The sequence below is a fragment of the Sander lucioperca genome, chromosome 4 (genome assembly GCF_008315115.2).
Source record: "Sander lucioperca isolate FBNREF2018 chromosome 4, SLUC_FBN_1.2, whole genome shotgun sequence".
Classification (NCBI taxonomy): domain Eukaryota; kingdom Metazoa; phylum Chordata; class Actinopteri; order Perciformes; family Percidae; genus Sander; species Sander lucioperca.
Window position 1 is genome coordinate 3,606,698 of NC_050176.1, and position 20,197 is coordinate 3,626,894.

At 45.6% G+C, this 20,197-nt stretch overlaps 1 protein-coding gene and 1 long non-coding RNA gene across 5 annotated transcripts in view; both read left to right on the forward strand.

Annotated features, from left to right (window-relative positions):
- Positions 1 to 20,197, forward strand: part of LOC118494847 — a 93,201-nt gene that overhangs the window by 68,023 nt on the left and 4,981 nt on the right. The gene's annotated exons all lie outside the window — the stretch shown is intronic.
- On the forward strand, positions 1,605 to 18,963 carry LOC116039597 (axin-2-like). 4 transcript variants are annotated; one of them, XM_031284498.2, is made up of 11 exons: positions 1,605 to 1,882; positions 3,398 to 4,327; positions 6,884 to 7,024; positions 9,775 to 9,877; positions 11,865 to 12,005; positions 12,584 to 13,005; positions 13,115 to 13,264; positions 13,372 to 13,605; positions 13,792 to 13,884; positions 14,771 to 14,896; positions 17,542 to 18,963. In XM_031284498.2, the coding sequence occupies exons 2-11, from the start codon at positions 3,501 to 3,503 to the stop codon at positions 17,666 to 17,668; spliced, it is 2,364 nt and encodes a 787-aa protein (XP_031140358.1). In that variant the 5' UTR covers positions 1,605 to 1,882; positions 3,398 to 3,500; the 3' UTR covers positions 17,669 to 18,963. The 4 variants fall into 4 exon arrangements, with proteins under 4 accessions (XP_031140358.1, XP_031140357.1, XP_031140359.1 ...); XM_031284497.2 differs by lacking the exon at positions 1,605 to 1,882 and adding an exon at positions 2,241 to 2,498; XM_036000329.1 differs by lacking the exon at positions 1,605 to 1,882 and adding an exon at positions 2,248 to 2,265.

Sequence of the window (20,197 nt, forward strand, 5' to 3'; positions counted from 1 at the left end):
TAACGCCTTGCTGTGAACATTTCTTGAAAAGATTACATTTAAAATAAGCTGGACTCAATCTTCAGACAAGCTTATGGCATGCAGGAAGTGGTTGGCGGGATGTCAATGTAATCAACCAGACTCCTTTGCTCTACCGAGAAAACAAGAAAGGCTCGCTATTGTGCATATTTTTAAGAAAGCTGGAGCACGTTAAAATTACTCAGCAACATGTGTCAGAACTAAAAATGTACAAGTTGGCTGCAGGATGCCGTGAGAAAAGTATTGAGCATCTGAATTGAAAATAATTATGGTCAGTGGACATTTTTACAGTGCCAATTCATGCTGGATGAGCGGGATGCGATTACATGTCACCCTAAACCATGTGGCCGAGGGTAAAGATGTGGACAAACGGACAAAGATGCTGACACAGCTATAAATCCACATGGGAACCGCTACACAGAATGCCCGTTTCTCTATGTATAACTCGACACAAATTAATCGCCATGTTGAGGAACTCAGGGGAAGTTGGATTTCATTAGTTTCCTTGTCCTGTACCATCATGAGAGTTTTGTGAATTTGAATTGTCTGACTTATATAATTATATTCTCCTTTAAAGTTGATTTTCAACATCAAAGGGACAATATAGCCTTTGAAGTACCATGGGATTGGATCACTGTCTAACCCACTCTTTAAGATTCTGTCACAATGACATTAGGGAAGTCATGTGAATTAAAAGACTAGAGAACAGCTCTTGCCTTTGCTCTCTGTCCAATTTCAGTCAAAATGTCCTGCTGTGCCATTTTCCCTGAATGTGGAACTGGCAAGTGTGTTAGGTTGACATCTTTGTGGTTAAAAAGCCTGTGACTAATATGTAAATTATTTGACTGTTTCACTCTATAGTATTATCAAATCAGTGCTGCAACTTAAAGAATATGTTTTAAATACATTGTGGGCATTGTAAAATTATATTTAACCACACATTCTTTACTGTCACTCCCCTTACTCTGGTAATTCTGTAATTAAGAGAGAATATTACTGGAATTACATAAGGAGAATGAGCCCAAACTCCCTATACATTGTAAACCGCAATGTAAAAATTAGAAATACATGTCTTGCTGTACAATAGGAGATTAACAGGCCATCATAATGGCTTCTCCTTAGCTATGTGAACGAACTAAACTCCCTCCTGTCACTTGAAGAGGTCACAAACAACGAAAATATCGTTTTTGTTTGCTTTGTGTTTCTGTTGAAACTTTGTGTAGTAACAGACGGACTGTAAGCATAATGCCATTGGCGCGGAAGATCACTTACTTCTGACGCTCCAAAGCCTCGGGGAGTTGGCTCTGGTTTGCCTGTCTTTGATAAGGTCCTGGCATACATGTAAATCCTTTCCCTGTCTAGAAAAGTTTATTAAACGTTTATGGACATCTAAATGTATGGGGTTTGATCCCGAGAAACTGTTGAACGGAAAATATGCTGTCATTTGTAGCCGTTTCTATTCCTTTATCTTTATTCTAGTTGATTTTATTTATTTTTTTTTTCCCCATCGGTCGCTGCGAAGATCAGACGATTTTTTTTTTTTTTTTTTTTTTAAATCTTCCGGGACCAGGCCAGCGGTTCGTTCCTTTGAAGTCCACAGTTAAACCTTCAGCCCAGTTGGTTTAGAAACAGCCCGGAGGATTTCTGCCGCCTGTCATGACTTCTTGAAACACTACCTGGGGAGAAAAGTCGAGGGCAAAACGCGTCTACCTTTTTATTCGCAGCTGCATTTAAAATTGTCCAATGTGATAGGACGTTACAGGACAGAGAACTACGCCGAAGCGGTTGCAGGCACAGGGCTGTTGTTGGACTACTTTATACTTTTACGTTTTCAAAAAAGGGAGGCTGCTCGGGTACATGGATGGTAAGTTGTAGGAAAGCTGTTCCACAGGCCCCCTCTCTTGGCCGCTTTGATGTGCTGCTGCTGAGCTTTGAAGTTGAGAAATGCGGGCTATGTTTCTTGTTTGTGGGCGAGAAATACGGTGAGATAGATAAGAAGCTTATGTGTGTGTGTGTGTGTGTGTGTGTGTGTGTGTGTGTGTGTGTGTGTGCGTGCGTGCGTGCGTGCGTGTGTGTGTGTCAGATAAAAAAAAAACGAATATTTGTCGGGTGGTGCGTCTTTTAGCTGGGAAAAAAGTGGGATGTATTCTTCAATCGGAGCCTCCCCCCCTCCACCTCCTCTTTTACCTCCTCCAGATTTTGACACCCCCAGTGATCTACATAGGGACTGAGCCTGCCTACTCTGAGGTCAGTTGTTGAACGGGACAGGGTACATCCAACTATACAGCGCTTGTTTTGCAGAGAGATAGGACACATGTGCCACGGCACAGGCTTTAAATAGTCCGTCGTCGCTTTTTTTTTTGTGCTGGATTACTGCTTGGAGAGTTTCGGACTGTATTAGGCTTTTACTACAAATGGAGAAGCCTAATATTTCAACTTTTTAACGGGTTTTTACTCTTGATTGGATCTGCTCTGCGATGGTATGTGCTTTTACACGTTTATTCAGCCTTCATCTATTGGATTTTAGAATTGGTTATGTTATGCTGTAGAGTTACACTGCCCGTTGAGAGACTGGATGGATTATTATGTAGCATTTGTAACAAGCCAAGCACACAGTTTATGTCGTTTTAGCTGCGTATCGTTAAGGTAAAAGTCTCTTTAGATCTGGCGCTGAGGCTCCGGGTACAATTATTCAGCCTCTGAATGAGGTTTTACTCCAAATAGATCGAGCCTTTCTGTCGTGTTGGTAGTTAAGACACGTTACGCGGGCTATGGCTTTAATAATGTCCTGTAATAGCCTTCTTGGGCAGATATTGAGGCGATTGATCGCTTACATTTACGCATGAGCGACTGGCTTTTCCCGCGGGGCATTTTACCACTAACATTACAACGTTTGTAAGGTCATTGTGGAGCAGATCAGATGCATTCCCACTCGTCTGTAACATTCTGGGTTAGTGAGGACAAGTGTGGGCTCCGAGTGGAAACGAGTTTGTGTGTGTGTGATGCAGACAGGGGTACAGTACTGTCGTCCGAAACAGATTGGAAATTAATTGGAGTTGAAGCCTGTGACATGCACTCGTTAGGGAAACACATGTAAGCCACAGTTGTGAGAATACGGTTTTGGTGAAGAGCGAGGCTGCGTGAGATGATTACTCTTGTAAAATGTGTTTTGATGTGACAGATCAATGCACGTTGAGAATGCAGGCTGCAGTTGATCTCTCATTTAGATTATAAATAGATAAATGAAACGAAAAGAGCCTTTCATATTTCCTTTCTCTGTGAACCCGGCGAGGGTTTTTGAAAGGGACTGTTTACTTGATGTCTTTCTTTGAAGTTCGGCAGGATCTGGCTTTGATTAGATCAATACTTTGTGTTTCAGAGTGAAGAGGAGCTGAGAAGCTCCCCCGCTGCTTTTAGAGAGTGAGGAGGATTAGGCTGGAGCTCAGCGGAGGCACTCTCACACTGCAACCGGAGCTGGAGCCATGAGCAGGGCGCTTACGGAGCACATCAGTAGTAGCTTCCGAGAAGATGCTCCTCGTCCTCCGGTACCGGGGGAGGAGGGAGAGGCGCCATGCTTCAACCCCAGCAGATCTGCCAAAATGAGAGCACAGAGCAAGGTTAAAGATACGCCCGCCGCGCCTCCCGGCTCCACACCGCGGAGGAACGAGGATGGACTCGGGGAGCCAGAGGGCAGCGCGTCCCCGGATTCGCCCTTAGTCCGGTGGACAAAGTCTCTGCATTTTCTCCTGGGCGACCAAGACGGCGCTCACCTCTTTAGGACCTTTTTGGAGCGGGAGAATTGCGTGGACACTTTGGACTTTTGGTTCGCCTGCAACGGCTTCAGGCAAATGGACTTAAAGGATACCAAAACGTTGCGAGTTGCCAAAGTTATTTTCAAGCGGTACATCGAGAACAACAGCATTGTCGCCAAGCAGCTGAAACCCGCCACCAAGACCTTCATAAGGGATAGTATTAAGAAACAACAAATAGACTCTGCCATGTTTGACCAGGCACAGACGGAAATTCAGTCCAACATGGAAGAGAATGCATACCAGATGTTTTTGACCTCTGACATATACCTCGAATACGTGCGCACAGGCTGCGAAAACGCGGCGTACATGAACCACGGCGGTCTCGGCAGCCTCAAGCTAATGTGCGGATACCTTCCTCCTCTAATGGAGGAAGAGGAGTGGAGTTGTAATGACCTGAAGGCAAAAACGTTAGGGTCTGTGGTTGGACTGTCTGCGAAAACCCTGAGGGCTACCGCTACCATCCGGACAGCCGCTGAAGTGCTGGAGAATAGTTGCAGGTAAGAGCAGCGCTCCCCTAGAGCATGCGTGGCTGTGTTATGACATCTTAGTGCATGTGATTTTGTGTTGTGATTCGCATGTTATTAGTATTGCTTACTTTCCTTGTGATCACTATTTCTTCATTAGTTAAACTACAGTGAATATGTGGCAGTTATTTCACAAATGCCAAAGAGAGAGAGAGAGAGAGAGAGAGATAAATGCACTTGATCAAATAGTCTCAGAGGAACATGCCTGTATATTTGTGCCCTCCTGTCTTCCAGTTAGTCAAGGGCTTGGAGGGGTGGAGGGACGGGGTGGGTACAAAACATCAATGGATCTGAGCCTTCCTTTTAAGTAAATGGTGTCTTGCAGGCAGCCCTCTGCTGGCGTGCCCACATTTCCTGTGCTTTGAAACCGTTCCTCCGGTTCAGGCACAAATTCACACACCAAGCCCTCATGTCTGTTACAGCTACATGACAGTATGATGCTGTTGTAAAAGTCATGCTGTATTTCCTCTTTTGTTCTACCCCTAAGCCATATAGACAGTTAATGTATAAACTACGGCCACCAAATCCCCCCTAACCCAAAGAAATGCCAATACAGAGTTAAGAGAACTTCAGCAGCCAGTCGTATGCCAAACGGAGATATTGTTCTCTTGGTCAGAGATGAAAGGCGAGCTGTTTGTGGAAGGCGTTTTGGGCTTTTATCTTAAGAGCTCGTCCCACACGTTGTCCAACAGCTGAAATCTTTTCAAGCCAGGAACATTTTGTGGATTTTATGCTTGAGCCTGCATCAAAGGGCGCTTAAAAAGTTTTTTTTTTTTTTTACTCGACTACTTTGTCCTCACATCTGGACCCAATTGTTACTTGAAGGTTGGACAATGTCTTGATACTTGGGTAGAAAAGTCCACTTTATAGATAATCCATACGTTCCTTCTCAAGGTAACTAAAACATTTAGTGAGACTTTTTCCTCATGCTTTTTAATAACAGTGTAAAGATTCTAATAACTCAACATAAACACTCCCTTGAGTATTTTATCCTCCATGTGAAAAGATGTCAGATAACATCACAGCACAGTTCCTCATTTGCTTGAAAGGGCCCATGTTGAGTTAGGAACCACTAAGCACAAGGTCTGTTGACATGTAGGCATCTCCTGGTTTCCTGGTGTGATCCCCTCGCATTCTTGTTTTTCACTAAAAGAAAATCGGGAGGGAGAGAGCCCCCTCTTTCTCCCCTCTGTCACCCACTCTCTCCCCCTTTCCCCTGCCCCTCACCATCTCTTTAGGTCAACCAATTTCCATCTCAAACATGTGGAACTAATTTTGCCACTGCACAAATTTCTTTTTTTTTCCCCTCTTTTTTTTTTTGGAGAAACCTCCCAATACTCAACTCCAAAGTGATAGACAAACAACAAAACATCCTCAGCTCAGTTCCGCAGCTTCAACCACCAATCCCACTTTGCCATAGATTGTGTGTGTGTGTGTGTGTGTGTCTCAGTGTTTTCCTTCCTCTTTCTTTTCGATCCAGCACTTTTATCTCTCCTTTTTGAAAACAAAAATCTGTCTGACAGAGACTAAGCATGCTTGGGAGAGAGAAAGGGAGAGACAAGAGTTGGGGAAGGGGGAAAGACAGGAAGGGGGGGGGGGATCATGAAAGAAAGAAAAGAGATGGAGAAAGAGAGCGGGGGGTGCAGAGAGCCCAGCTGTGCTAAATACCTGACTCTTTGCGCGGACCTTCCAAAGGTCAGGTTTGTGCTTGGGGCCTACGGCTTTAGTCATGCTGGGGTTCTCCTCTCAGCACTCCCGGCAGAAGGCATTCTCATAAAGAAAGGGGCCCTCCTTCCCCCTTTTCCTCTCTCCCTCCCGCTTTAAAGCTCAAGTTCCCCCTTCCTCTTCTTCCCTCCCTCTTCCTTGTCCACCCCCTTCACTACTGAAACAGGAATGCAACACAGCAGGAGAGAGAGACAGAAAGAGAGACTTTAGAAAGGAAAAGCAGGGGTGAATGGGTAAAGGAGGGGCCACAGACTGGATGAGAGAGAGAGATAGGAGTGAGAGAGCATGGAGGAGAAAACACTCCAAGGAAAGAGAGAGTGGAGTTTCAGAGTGGAAAAGTGCAGGAGTATCAGGGCCTGGTCCAAACAAAAGGGTGTGGAGATAGCACAAGAGAGAAAAAGAATGGAAATGCTGTTGTTCATTCACACACAGAAGGGCTGCTCACTTCACCCACTCCAACCATCACCCCTCAATCCCCAAAACACACAACCCCTGTATGTTAGGGAGGAGGGACATGAAAGAGAGGCCACATCTCCATCTCTGATATTGTTGTCACATTCCTCTGGCCCCAAATGCTCATGAAAGTGACTCTAATTACAGACACCTAAAGGAACTGTCAACAAAACAAACTGCAAGCTGTCACATTTGCTTTTCAAATGGGATGAAATGAATAGCAAAAGGAAATACAGAGCATGTAGGCTTTACCCAGCTGTCACATCTCTTCACTGTCTTCACTACACATCACGACCTAGAGGGACATCACATTAAAACGCGGCAAATTTCTTTTCCCTGGGTCTTTTGCAGGTCCCACCGGCGAGGAGACCCTGCCAGCCCCTACTTTGTCAACTCCGGCTACATTTTTGCCCCTGCCACCAGTGCCAATGACAGCGAGATCTCCAGTGACGCGACGACAGATGATTCCATGTCCATGACGGACAGTAGTGTGTAAGTGGTTTTAGCGTTTATTGAAATCCAAAAAGTTGATTGGTCAGTTTCATTTCAACCCAGATAATGTGGCAACTTCAAACGGCTTATTTCCATTCAAGTTGATCCTGGCCGAAGCTCTGAATTTGTATTGTTTCCATAGCATCTAAACGTGCCTGGATCAGGGTTCAGTCGACACCTTTCCAGGAAAAAAAGTCTTGGGGTGTGAAGAAAAATTATTTTGGCGTGGTATTCCAACAAGACTCAGCGCTTCTTGAAGCCAGGGGACTGCACTGTTGCTAAATAATGGCCCTAATGTATTTTAATTATCCTCTGTGATTGACTCCAGGTAATTCTATTAATGTGTAGTTGTTACTGTGGCCTCCAGGGAGATAACTCTGGGAAAGTCATTATGTCTGAGGACCTTTTGAAGTTTATTCTGATGCGTTGCAGGCTGGAGAGAAGGGTGAAGAAAAAAAAAGAAATGAGAACGTCTTGATGTGGGTGGGGGCGTTGCCTCATTTTCCTCGAAGTTGAAATGTATCCATCCCACCCACCCTTCTGCCACAACAGACTTGTTTTTTTTCATATTATCTAATCGCTTTTTCCCTTTGAAGAGCTGGAGGAGAGGGGGAGGGAAATGGCCATTCGGGCCTCAAGACAAACTCATTGAAAAATGTTGGCACCAAATGAAAGGAGGCTTACTCACATGGTGGGTCGGTTTCCTGCCACTGGCCTCTGCGGCGTGCTGAGATCATGTGTCTGTGAGGCTTTCACAGGGGTTACTCATTTCTAAACCTTGGGACACGGCATGAGGAACTCCCCCCTGGCCAGACTAGGGCACCCCCCAAAAAAAAAAATCCGCCTCACCCAACCAACCTTCCACAGCTTCTCTCCTCCACCCTCCAGAGCCAATAGCAGTAGTGGTTAGGCTCGAAGTGCAAGGGAGTGAGAAAATAAAGTGCATGGAGTATAAAGGGCTTAACTGAATCGCTTTCAGCCTATTGTTAGGTGAAGGGAGCTTAGGGGGATAAGAGGGTGGCTGGCTGCTTTGAAAATGACTTGCACAACTGAATAGGAGATCCCCATAAAGTAAGGGCCCATGAAACCATGAAAGAGTCCATGGCTGTTTTCTCTTCCCCAACCTGGACAAAGCCCCCACGTGGTTAGCTGGGGAGGGTGAGACAGTTTGGATTGATAAAAACAAAACTCAGTGATAGGAAAGTTGCAGGCTTTGTGCGGGAATGATGTTTTTGCCGAATAAGTTTGAGGTTCTCGTTAGCGCACAGGTTCCTCTGGGCTGTTGAGTTTGACTTTTGAAGAGTTTCCTGTGTTTCTTCCTGCGCCTTGAGGGATGATGGCTCGTAGTCCCGAGGGTGCAGTTATAGTGAAGCATTGATTTTGGTAGCAGGCCCGACTTACAAGAAGCTTGCTGCAACAACGGGTGATATCGGCAGCTTGGCTCCATTATCTGATTCTTCTTGACAACGTCACTCTGAAATGTGACTTGCAGAACCTGTTCAGGGGAATAAAGAAGAAGTAATAGATTCGTTGTGCAACTGCGTCAAAGTGGTACTCTTTGAATAGTTCTCACCGAGGTCTTTGACACAGAGAACTCTCCTCGTCCTTGACCCCGGCTCTCTGCACCCCTAACTGTTTGGAATGAAAACGCAGCCTCGTCCTCTCTCATTCGAGGGAACAATTTGATTAGTGTGTCCTTTTACAGTGGTTAAAAGGCACACTGCAAATTTGAATCTCATTTTCCCAGATAAAGAACAAGAAAAGGAGGATTTGGGGGTGGGGGGAGAAAGGGGTTTCTTCTCTTTTTGCTTATATCTTATTTATGGATTTACTTGGACGCTGGGGAATGCTGCTGCACCAACTTCAAACATTACCTTATCTTACAAACCAGCCTTTTGATGTTGCTGAGATCAGAGGCTCACAGCACAGCGCTTGCCAAACGAAGATGGCAGCGGGTGCATATGTGCATGAGTGTGAGATTTCAAAGAGGCAGCAGAAAAAGTAGCGTTTGGGCTAGGTCAGACACTTCTGAGCAGCCAAAACGGCCAAGATAATTGGCCCAGCTTAAGTGGCAGCTGACTGGAAAAGCTATAGAAGACAGAGAATGAAAAATGGAGAATAAGATTCCCAGAATAAATGCTTAATTGTCCGGAGACTAGTGGTATTTCTAGCTACGTCTCTATTTTCATATTAATATGTCAGAGCTACAAACGCCAGCAGCACTTAAGCAGCGTTTGCTAGGCTGTTGTAGTTTCCGTCTCCAACCAGCCACCGAGTTCAGCGCTAATTCGTTTGCTTTTTAAACAATCGCCGTCAGAGTTGACAAGGACTGATGTAATCTTATCAGTGGGGCCCTTCTTTTGAAGCCCACAGTGGGATGTTTAGCATATCTTTACCATTGTCCGGGTGTGTTTTGTTGTGTGTTTTTGTTGCCTTGGCTTCAAGGGCTCCCTGGCCTTTTGATTTAGCTGTAATGTGCCCAGTGGGTGGTTACTGGGTGGCGTTGTGTCGGTCACTTCAATAATGAACTGCCTCCTAAGGGCTCTTTGTCCTCAAAGATTGGCTAATGGCACTAATGCACCAACAGTTGGTGTGGAGGTGTTGTGACCGGCATGATGCGATGCAGTAAATTAAGGAAAATAACATCCACTAGACAGTTGGCTATACTAGACCAAATGAATTGGAAATAATAGTCATTTGAGTGGTCTTTGGCTCTTTTTTTTTAATGTAATATCTTTGTTTTTTTACAGAGATGGGATCCCTCCATATAAGGTGGGCACTAAGAAGCAACTCCAGCGAGAGATGCATCGCAGTGTCAAGATCAATGGCCAGATAACTCTTCCCCACTTTCCTGTAAGTCCTACTTCCTTAACTTCTACTTCCTGTCTCTGTGTTTCCTTTTTTTTTTTTTTTTTTTTTGTAATCTGCTAAACTCAAACTTTTACACGCTGACAGACAACTGGGTCCTGATTCCCCTGAGGAGTTGTGCTTTATTTTATTTATTTATTTATTTTCAGAGCTGTTGTGACAGAATAATATATTTCATTCCCCGGCTCTTTTTCATATAAAAGTCAGGGTAAATGAAAGGCAGGATTTGCATACCACTTCACTTATTCTTTTGCCTTTTCAAGCCGCCCCCCCCCAATTTCCCCCCCTTTCCCAGTAGCTTCTGTCGGGCTGTAAATATAAACTTGTGTTGCCATCTTTGTATTCCGTCTCAGTAACTGTAGCACGTCACAAAGGGTCATAGCTATATATGCATATGTTTTACGCATCAATGATGGCTGTGGCTATAGCATAGGTAATAGACATGGCAACGGTCTTAATGGTAATGATTGAAGTCAACATTGATATGACTCCTTGGCTTGCTAAATGATTCCCAAAACTAAAGTTTAGTACCCCAGCAGATGAAGAGGAGTTACATCGCTGTTCAGTTCCACTCCCACCCTGATATCTGGTCCCATTAGTATTTGGGTCATACGGTATATGGGCTCTGAATTCAAGATTATGTTGACCTGCTGGAGTTGTTGTGGGAAGGTATAATGGGGAACTGGGTTAGAACAGATTAACACCAGGTTGGGAGGCAGGTCTGTTTGAGGCAAGAAAAGAAATGTGAAATTCTTTTGTCTTCACATCCAAACACAAGTATGTGTATGTGGAAGAGTTGTGTGGTGTGTGCATGCACATTGAAAGTGTTGTCTGTTCTGCCCTTTTTTCTCTCTTCCGCTCTCTTCTCTCTCTCTCTCTCTCTGTCTCTCTCTCTCTCTCTCTCTCTCTCTCTCTCTCTCTCTTCCTTTCCCACTTGCACTCCTTTAATGTCTCCCTCCTGATTTGGAGATGGCTCTGTCTCCCATGATGCACCAGCCCCAGGCAGCGGGGGCCCCGTGCAGGGCTGGCGCTCCTTTGCCAGCAGCTCTGCTTGCCTTTCTTCTTCTTCCCTTCATCGTGTCTACAAAGAGATGAGAGGAACAACAAAAAAAAAGAGTCAAAATCAAGAAAGCCAGTGTGCCAAATAACAAAAAAGTGAAAAAAAAAAATAATAATAATAATAATAAAGGGGGAGAGAGAGAAGCCGGTGCATATAATTAAAGAAAAAGGAGGATAATGTGACTAGAGTACCTCTGAGCTGCCCTGCATGCAGCCGGAAAATAAATTACTACTTCCCCTCAGATCTTCCCAGTATTTGACTCCTCTATCCTCTCCCTCCCTCTTTTCCCTCCTTCTTTGTCTCTCTCTCTCTCTCTGCCACCATTGCCACTTCACTAACCCACATCTCAATCCCCTTCCTCTTTTTGCATGCTGTTAATTTTGTCCCCCTCTCCCTTTTTTTTCTTCTCCTCTACTCTCCTCACTCCGTCTTCTCTGTCGATATCTGGCTTTTATTCGGAGATTTAAAGCTGCGTGTCCCTCCCACCCCTAGTGTGCGTTTGATGTTTGACAAGGGCCCTTTGAAGTGTGCTGACTTCAGAGGCTGCCTAGCTGATGGCTTGGTAGGGCTACAGAGGGTGCAGGCAGGGGGCCTCCCCTCCGAGCGAGACCAACTGCTACCCCGCCATCGCTACCCCCTTCTCTTCCCCCCTCACCCAGCAGCCTGGCACTGCCAAGGGCACTGGGCACGAGAAGATCTGGGGAGGGACGGGCGGCGGAGAAGGTTCAGGTTAGCTCGAGGGCAAGGGCAACTGGATTAGGCCTTTTGGAATAGTAGCAGGCTTTTTGGAACAAGATAGGACAGTGGATTACTGCACCATATTGCATCTGTCAAAAACACTACTTAGTTACACTCACACAAACACGCACACTAATGTGTCCCCCCCCCCCCCCTGTGTTGTTCACCCTGCAGAGGACACACCGGCTGCCTAAGGAAATGACCCCTGTTGAGCCCTCAGCCTTTGCTGCCCAGCTCATATCCCGACTGGAGAAGCTGAAGCGAGAGCAGGACACCATGAGCTCACTGGAGGAGAGGCTGCAGCAGATCCAGGAGGTACGGATGTCGGGACACCTCCGCCCACATTAGGCATGGCTGCCGCTTAGAAATTCTCACTCGCATCCAAGTTAACTCGGGACGATGGTTCCATATCGCGCGACAAAAGCCTTTGTGCCCGCTTTAGCATGTAGAAGAACAGGGACGAGACCGAGGGATTTGAAAGTCTGTCTCGGTTTTAGCTACTCTGTTCTCCACTACTTCATCTGGAGGAACTTTCAAACTTATGTTTCTAGACACACTTGAAGCTCCTTCAAATAGTTAACACTTAGTAACTCTCCAGTGGCACGTTTGCTGAGTATGTGTAGTGCCAGTCTCTTTGTGAAGCACAGGCACACTCTGCATTATAGATGAAGCTCACCCGAAGCCTGTTAGCGAAGATAACTGTGCGGCAAAAAAGGAAACTCGAATCAAGTTATCCAGGCGTTTGCTCTCACTGACTTCAGAGTACGGTAGATAGAAGTTGGTGTAAGTTGAGACATAAATTCCTCCACTTGCTGCCTTTCCCACATGTGACTGTGTGTACGTTTTTTGTCAATTGCCTTAACTTTTTTTTGTGCTTTTCTTTGCCTGTCCAGGAGGAGGAAAGGGAGGAGAGCAGTGACCTGACCAGCAGCACCTCCCTCCATCAACCTCTGCTCCCGTCTGGCAGCCAATGCGAGGAAGACCCCCAGGCTATCCTGGACGAGCACCTATCCCGTGTCCTGAAGACACCTGGCTGCCAGTCACCAGGTGTGGTTCGGCACTCACCGCGCTCCCGCTCCCCGGATCGGACCGATGCCATGGTGTCCTCTGGCCACGGGCCCTTCTTTGGTGCGTACCCCGGGGCCGCCAAGGTTCTGATGACAGGCAGGCCGTCCACAAAGCACATCCACCACCACTACATTCACCATCACCACGCTGGGCCCAAGACCAAGGAGCAGATTGAGGCCGAGGCGGCTCAGCGCGTGCAGTGCCTCTGCCCTCCAGGGGGCGCCAATTATTCCGACTTCACCCCTGCGTGAGTGTAACTTCTGAGCTGTGCTGAAACATTGTGCATTAGCCCTTAGTACCTCAGATTTCTCCAATTTTCCTCTCTGGTCCTAACTTGCCTCTCCTTCTTCCTCCAGTCGCTGCAGCACTTTGTCCAGACGGCCAGTCAAGGCCATCGATGAGGGCGTGTCTTCCCCACGCCTTCCCCTAGACGCCACTGACCGCTCTCAGAATGTTTGGCAGTGGATCCTAGAGAGCGAGAGGCAGGGCAAGCACAAGCCACACAGGTGAGTGTCGGTCAGGAATGGCCACAACATCATTTGTACCACACAACGCTAGTGTCTCGAGTTCCCAACTGGTGTAATATATTGGCCATTTTTTTTATACCTACCAGCACTCAAGGCCTAAAGAAGTCCAGCCCGCTTGACTCCAAGACTCTGCCCGGTCGGACTCACTCCACCTGGGGTGGAGGCGGCATTGGCAGTGGGGCTCACCTCCGTGGCCACCACCCAGGCCACCCGTTCATCCAGGACCCGGCCATGCCACCCCTGCCCCCGCCCAACACCCTGGCACAGCTAGAGGAGGCCTGCCGCAGACTAGAAGAGGTCTCCAAGCCACCAAAACAAAAGTAGGCAAACGTGGACACCCTCGAAACACACATTTAGCTTTACACATAAAACTAAAACTGCCAACATGTTGCCCATCTTCCACATTGCACTGGCTACATCAGAATACACTGTAAACGGTGTCCATTGGTTTCCCTTCGTATTGATGTGTTTATTGATTTGTCATTGATCTCTGTGATGTTTAACAGGCATTCAACAGCAGCCGGCAGCCTTCAGAGAGACAGGAGCCATCCAGCAGCTGCCTTCCCCACCGGAGCCAGCCCTGGACTCCAAACAGACGAGTACGGCGCTCTTCTTTTACTGCGCTCCTTTTGAACCTATGGCGCAATCCAATCTTTGTTTCTAAAGCTAAACTGCAATTGCTTTCTAGTTTAACAGATATAATTTCTCATACACTTAGGCACTTTTTTGTAGGGCTGCTCCCTCTTAGTCGATTAGTCGACTAATCGGTCGTTTTGGTCTTAGTCAACTTAGATTTCTTTAGTCGATTAGTCATGTTTTATGCTTTTTTCATGCTGAATGACTTATTTCCAAGAAACGTACGAGCACATCTCTGGTAAACACAAGAATTGAAGTGGTGCTTTTGCTTGACTCTTTGCGGAGAAACTCAGATTTACAGATCTGTCGATTAAATCAACTAATCGATTAGTCGATACGATTGAATGAGTGTTAGTCGACTAAGAATTTCTTCAATCGAGCACAGCCCTACTTTTTTGTAAAGCGTTCCCTCTCTCTCCCACCCTCTTCCTCACATACTTTCTCACTCTTCCCTTCAAAGAGAGATGTTGTGAGTCAGCATAGCTATGTCTTTGAACTCCTCTTCTCTCGCTTTTTTAATCATTTAAGATTAAACATGCTTTAATACGCAATCCTCACTACCCACCCGTCTCCCAACACACACACTCACCACTGGAACCCAACAAAGATGCAATAAGTAGCCCCTGGTAACCCAAATCGAATAGGTTGGGTGTTTGATGTTAAGCTACAGCCACCTGACTGTGAGGCTTCTTTTGGTTTTAATTGGTTGACCCCCTTGGGTGAGCCAGCTGTTTGTTGGCATCCTTAATTAATTATACTCCAAAGATTCTTTGTCTACATTTGCCAGTCTGACTCCTTCTCGTACAAGCGCGGCTGTTTAAAACCCGTTTTCATTTTTTGCATTTCCAGGTCTAAGGAGCTAGTGGTCACCTACTTCTTCTGTGGAGAGGAGATTCCTTATCGCAGCATGATGAAGACCCACTGCCTCACCCTGGGACACTTCAAGGAACAGCTTAGCAAGAAAGGCAACTACCGGTAATTATGAAGCCCTGACAACGGCACACAAATCATAGAACACTCGCTCGGATAGATGTTTATTCAAACGTTGTTCGGATGGGGTTGGCGCTGTAGCAGGGCTCTGCGTACGTACGGGCATTTGTTTTTGTACTTGTATATGCTTGTCTGCTGAGTGGGAGTGTAAAATACTGGAGTTGAAAAGAAACTGGGCTGATCCACTGTATTCAGAGCTTACAGAGAGATGGGGAGAGAGGAGGGGGGGGGGGGTTCTGGAGCATATTTTTTCCCCCACATCTGGTACTGATTTCCATGGTAAAGCAGCCTTAATAAATATGGCTTTGAAGACTGGGCCATTTTATTTAGCGCACAAAGACCATTGCGAGGCCTTCAAATTCCTCCTCCACACTATTGCATCAGGCATTAAAATCAAATGCCGCAAGCACCTTCTTCTGTTAATGACTGATAGCGGTTAACACAGCAAAAAAAAAAAAAAAAAAAAAATATATAAAACTCCTGTGAATGTGAGAAGATGAGGGGGAACTCCTAAAACAACGTAAGAACTTATTAAGTCATTTAAAGTATAATACCAGTTTGAGGCCATTTCAATCAGGAAGCACTGGCTTGCTTCGTCAAGTAACAGTTCCACTACTGCGTAGGTTGTATGCCACCGAGAAGACACAAAGCCTGCATGCCCCATGACATCAACATCAAGTTACAGCCACATCTGCTTGTTAGGCAAGAGAGAAGGCCTGCAAACAAGTCATTGCACCCCTGCTATCCCATAACTCTTCAGCGAGTGAATAAGAAGGGGGAGGTGGGGATGAAGCGTCTGGCTTCAATGGCAGTAGAATGTGTGGAGTTGGTTAATTTGGACATGGCAGCGGTACAGTGGAGAACAGTACGCTGCGGCGCTGCCAGACGATATTGGTGCCAGATGTTGCGAAGAGAGAAAAATCCTGCCACATAAAACGTGTTCCAATAGAAAGACTCCTTCTGTCTCTCTCTCTGTCTCACTCTCTGATACAAAGTGATGACTTTGAACTATTTGTGAGTGAAAATGTAGCATTTTCTTCCGTAAAAAAAAAAAAAAAGAAAAGAAGAAGATAAATCCAGCCAATTAAATTGAGATGGGCAACGGATTTATTTGGTTTCTGCTAATGACGACGAAAAGGCTAAATCCTGCCCAGCAAAGCTTAAGACAACAGAGGAAGACTTTGCTGAAATGCCATATCATTAAACAAAGCCATCACCCCCTCTGTCTCATCGCTGCACACTTGAGTGGAACGTCTTGCAGCTGTGGTAACACAAACCTCCTCCTCCTCCTCCGTTTGTGTGTAATTACAATCAACATGGCAAATAAAACTGGATGTTACGTGTTTGTACGCCCCGTCCTTCCATGTGTTGTTTGAATGACTCTAAGCTGAGCGATTGCTCATAAAACAGCTTTTTATTTCTCCCCTTTTTTTTTTTTTTGGTATTCTGAACACAGGCACACATGGTGCAAAATGAGGCATTTTTCCATTACAAAGCTTATCATTAAATCCCCTCCCGCTGATCTTTTGCTGGGTTGAAAGTAGAGAGGAGAAATCATTAGGAGCTCCAGGAGACTTCACAGTCGCTGGGACCAAGCTAACCCTGGGAGTTATCTCTGCTTGAGAGAAGAAGAAGAAGAAGAAGAAGAGTGGGCTAGCTAGGTGACCTGTGACCTCCAGGAGACTGTCTGAGTCTCCCCCCCCCCATCGCATGGTAAAGCCCCTCAGGCTCGGCCCACATCCAACCTATCACACCCGCTCACCGAGCCAGGGAAGGCCTGCGCTCCGCTTCCCAGCACTTTCTTTCCTTCCTGCTCTCCGTTTTTTCTCTCTCTCTCTCTGTTCTCCGCTGGCGATCGGAAAGCTGCCCGAAGCGTGTCTGTGATGGCAAGTGTGTGTAAGAGAGAAACATAGGGCATGTGTGTGTTCATGTGCAAGCGGCGGAGTGTGCTCTTGCAGTCACAGGCAGACTAGGCACCTGGAATGCCAACCTGTGTGACAGAAAGGCTCTTCATTTGACAGCCAATTTTAAGCCATGGAGACACTGGTGGTGGTGGTGGTGGTGGTGGGGTGTCACTGCCGAAGAGAGAGAGAGGAGGGGGGGAGGGGGCCTTTTGACAGCCTCTAATTAACCCTTCAACTTTAATAAGACCTTGCAGGACAGCTAGGTATCTGTAGAGTGGCCAGCAGTGGATGAGGAGACAAGCACACACGGATGAACACACACACACACACACACACACAAACAGGCTGTTTCTTGCAGCTTGAATTATCACAGGGAGTGTTTAAACGGAGGGTTCAGCTCTGTTTGTGCAGCGGTGTGATGTGGAGTCAGGCTCTTGCCTTTGAAGTGTGCCGGGATGGCATTGAAGGCTATGACTAAGTTGTTTTGAACAGGATCCATTTCTGGCTCTCTCTGTGTTTGATTTGGACTAAAGGGAGCTGTGCGCGAGCATGTATATGGAAGAAGTCGTGTAGGTTGCCTCAAAGCGGGTTTAAAACACGATGAAACGTATCAGATGCACTCCCGCTGCCACTCTGTCAGCTTTCGTTTGTGTCCAATCTTTGCCGCGTACACCTACGCGGAACATGTTCTAATCACGGACCTCTCTCTTTGTTTCTCCCCCTCAGGTACTACTTCAAGAAAGCCAGTGATGAGTTTGAGTGCGGTGCCGTGTTTGAGGAGGTGTGGGAGGATGCCAGCGTGTTGCCCATGTATGAGGGCAAGGTCCTGGGCAAGGTGGAGAGGATGGACTAAAAAGCCACTTTGTTGCCAACCAACCAATGCCCTTCCCCGCCCAACCAAAAGCTAAACTGTCCCTAAAAAAAAACTTGAGCAAGAGACTCTTTGTAATTAACAGAAAATACTCTGGACTCCTTTTTTTTTTTTTTTTTTTTCTCTTCTATTTCTTAATATTAAGCTAAACAGAGTTAATATATCCAGCACAAGAGGAGTGATTGAAGGAAAGACGAGCCAATGAAGTATGCCGAAACCCAGAGGAGGTGCCGCCCCTCCCTGACTTTATCAACCAATCAGCCTTAGAAACACAAGGGAATGACACGAGAGCCCAATACGAGGACGATGAAAGATGATTGGAGGCCGGTCCCGACCCGCCTCTCCTTGAATATAACCACTGAAGATGTAGAGGACTGTTTTGTTGTGATGAGAGACTGACGGTGCGTTCGCGCCCGAGTGCGACGGACTCGCAGGCACTGAAGACACAGCGCCACCAACCTGCTCTTAACGTTACGCTCCCAACGTCGTTACAAAAAAAAAAAAAAAAAAAAAACGTCTGTACATGTGCATATACATACATGCATATATGTATACATACATGTATTATATATAGAGATGCTTTTTTGTCATGAGTTGAAAGTTTTTATTAAGTATTTATTAAAGGAGAAGAAAACAACCCCCCCCCCCCCCCCCCCCCCTCCCCCAGTTCTCCCTTCCTTAAGTCTACTTAAACCTGTGTCCCTCCCCCTTTCCCTATTTCCAGCCAATGGGCAAGCTGCTTTGAATGTTGGGAGAATACTGTGGTGATATTTAGTATTTCTTTCAGTTTTTTTTTTTTTTAACTTTTACACAAATGATGTGACTCTAGCCTAGCACCTCCCATAGCCTTGTAGCCCTGTCTGATCCGAACTAACGAGGCGCACTCCCTCTATTCTATTCTAACGGTCGGTCCCAGTCTTATATGCTGCTGATAGTTTGTAATGTTAGGTTTTGTCACACTAGTATTTCCTCTCCCTCGTTCCCCCCTCTCTTTTTGTCTCAGTCCGGCGACAGAGCTCAAACTTTATTTTTTATTTTTGTTGTGCCTTTGTTTGTGAAGCAGGCATTGCACGAAGAGAGGGGGGCGCGGGGGTCAAAACAGTTGCAGATACACACAGAGAGGAGACCCTGGAGCACAAGCTGTACCATCTAATAATGGCGGCGTTTACAGCCCGGCACACCAAAATAACTTGTGCTAACAAGAACAAGTTTGGGTCACTGAGAGCGACTTCTCGAAAGGAAAGTCAGCTAGCGTGTCAAAAAAAAAAAAAAAAAAAAACAATACAGAAAAAGAGAAAGAACCGTTGAAGAATTATGGCTCCGATATACCTTTTGAATGTCGTTACAGTAACATCGTATATAGCAGAGCTCCTGTATACATTGTAATTATGCATTCTGAAGTAAGGATACTGACACATGTGATGCACACATAGAGCACACACACACACACACACACACACACACAGTATCGCTGGTGTTTTATGAGTACAGCAGCACCTGTGCCTACATGGATGCCATACCATGTGCTACCCTGTTTCAGGGTTTTAATATATATCCCTTGGTTTTCAGAAGGGTTTTATGTTGAAAAGATATTTTTATGCTTTTAATAATATCCTGTAATCATGTTTTTGTTTTTTATTTGTTTTTTTACACCACAACCTTTTTGTTTTGTTTCATTCTATCTAAACTGTAAATTATACATTATATAAAGAGTTTCATTTAAAGATTTACATGGACCTATAATTATTGTAATTATTGAGAGATGTAGCCTTTATTAAAGTTTTATATTTTTCAAATGAAAGCTGTCGTGCCTGGATTTGCTTCTTTCACGAGTGCTGCTCGATGTCACTGCACTTTCTAACGTCATCCTGATATCTTTTTGTTCATATCCCAGCCAGTTCATACTGCACAGCAAACCTCCCAGCATTAGTGAGAGAACATTATACATAATAATATATTATATTTGTTGAACCGTTAGAGTGGACTCAAGTGTTGTGTCCACTTTAAGGGACATACACAACTGAAGTTTGTCTGGGACACATGAATGTAGGGCTGGGCCATATATCAATAATATACCGATATCGTGATATAAGACTAGATGTCGTCTTGGATTTTGGATATCCTAATATGGCATTAGTGTTGTCTTCCTGGGTTTAAAGGCTGCATTGCAGTAAAGTGATGTTATTTTCTGAATTCATCAGACTGTTCTAGCTGTTCTATTATTTGCCTTTACCCACTTTATTGTTATATCCGCATTACTGATGATTATTTATTACAACTCTTATTGTGAAAATATTTTGTGAAGCACCATTAGTCAACCCTACTCTTTCAGCGCGCTTTGCCAGACCCTCCTCCAAAGTGTGCTGAAGGAGGGTCTGGCTACTCCACACCCCCCTCCAGGATGGGAGGAAAACGTGCTCTGGTTTAATGGAATTTCTTTAAACCAATCACAATCGTCATGGGCGGTGCTAAGCTCCGCGCGGAGCCGCGGCAAAATAGTCGTGCGAGAGA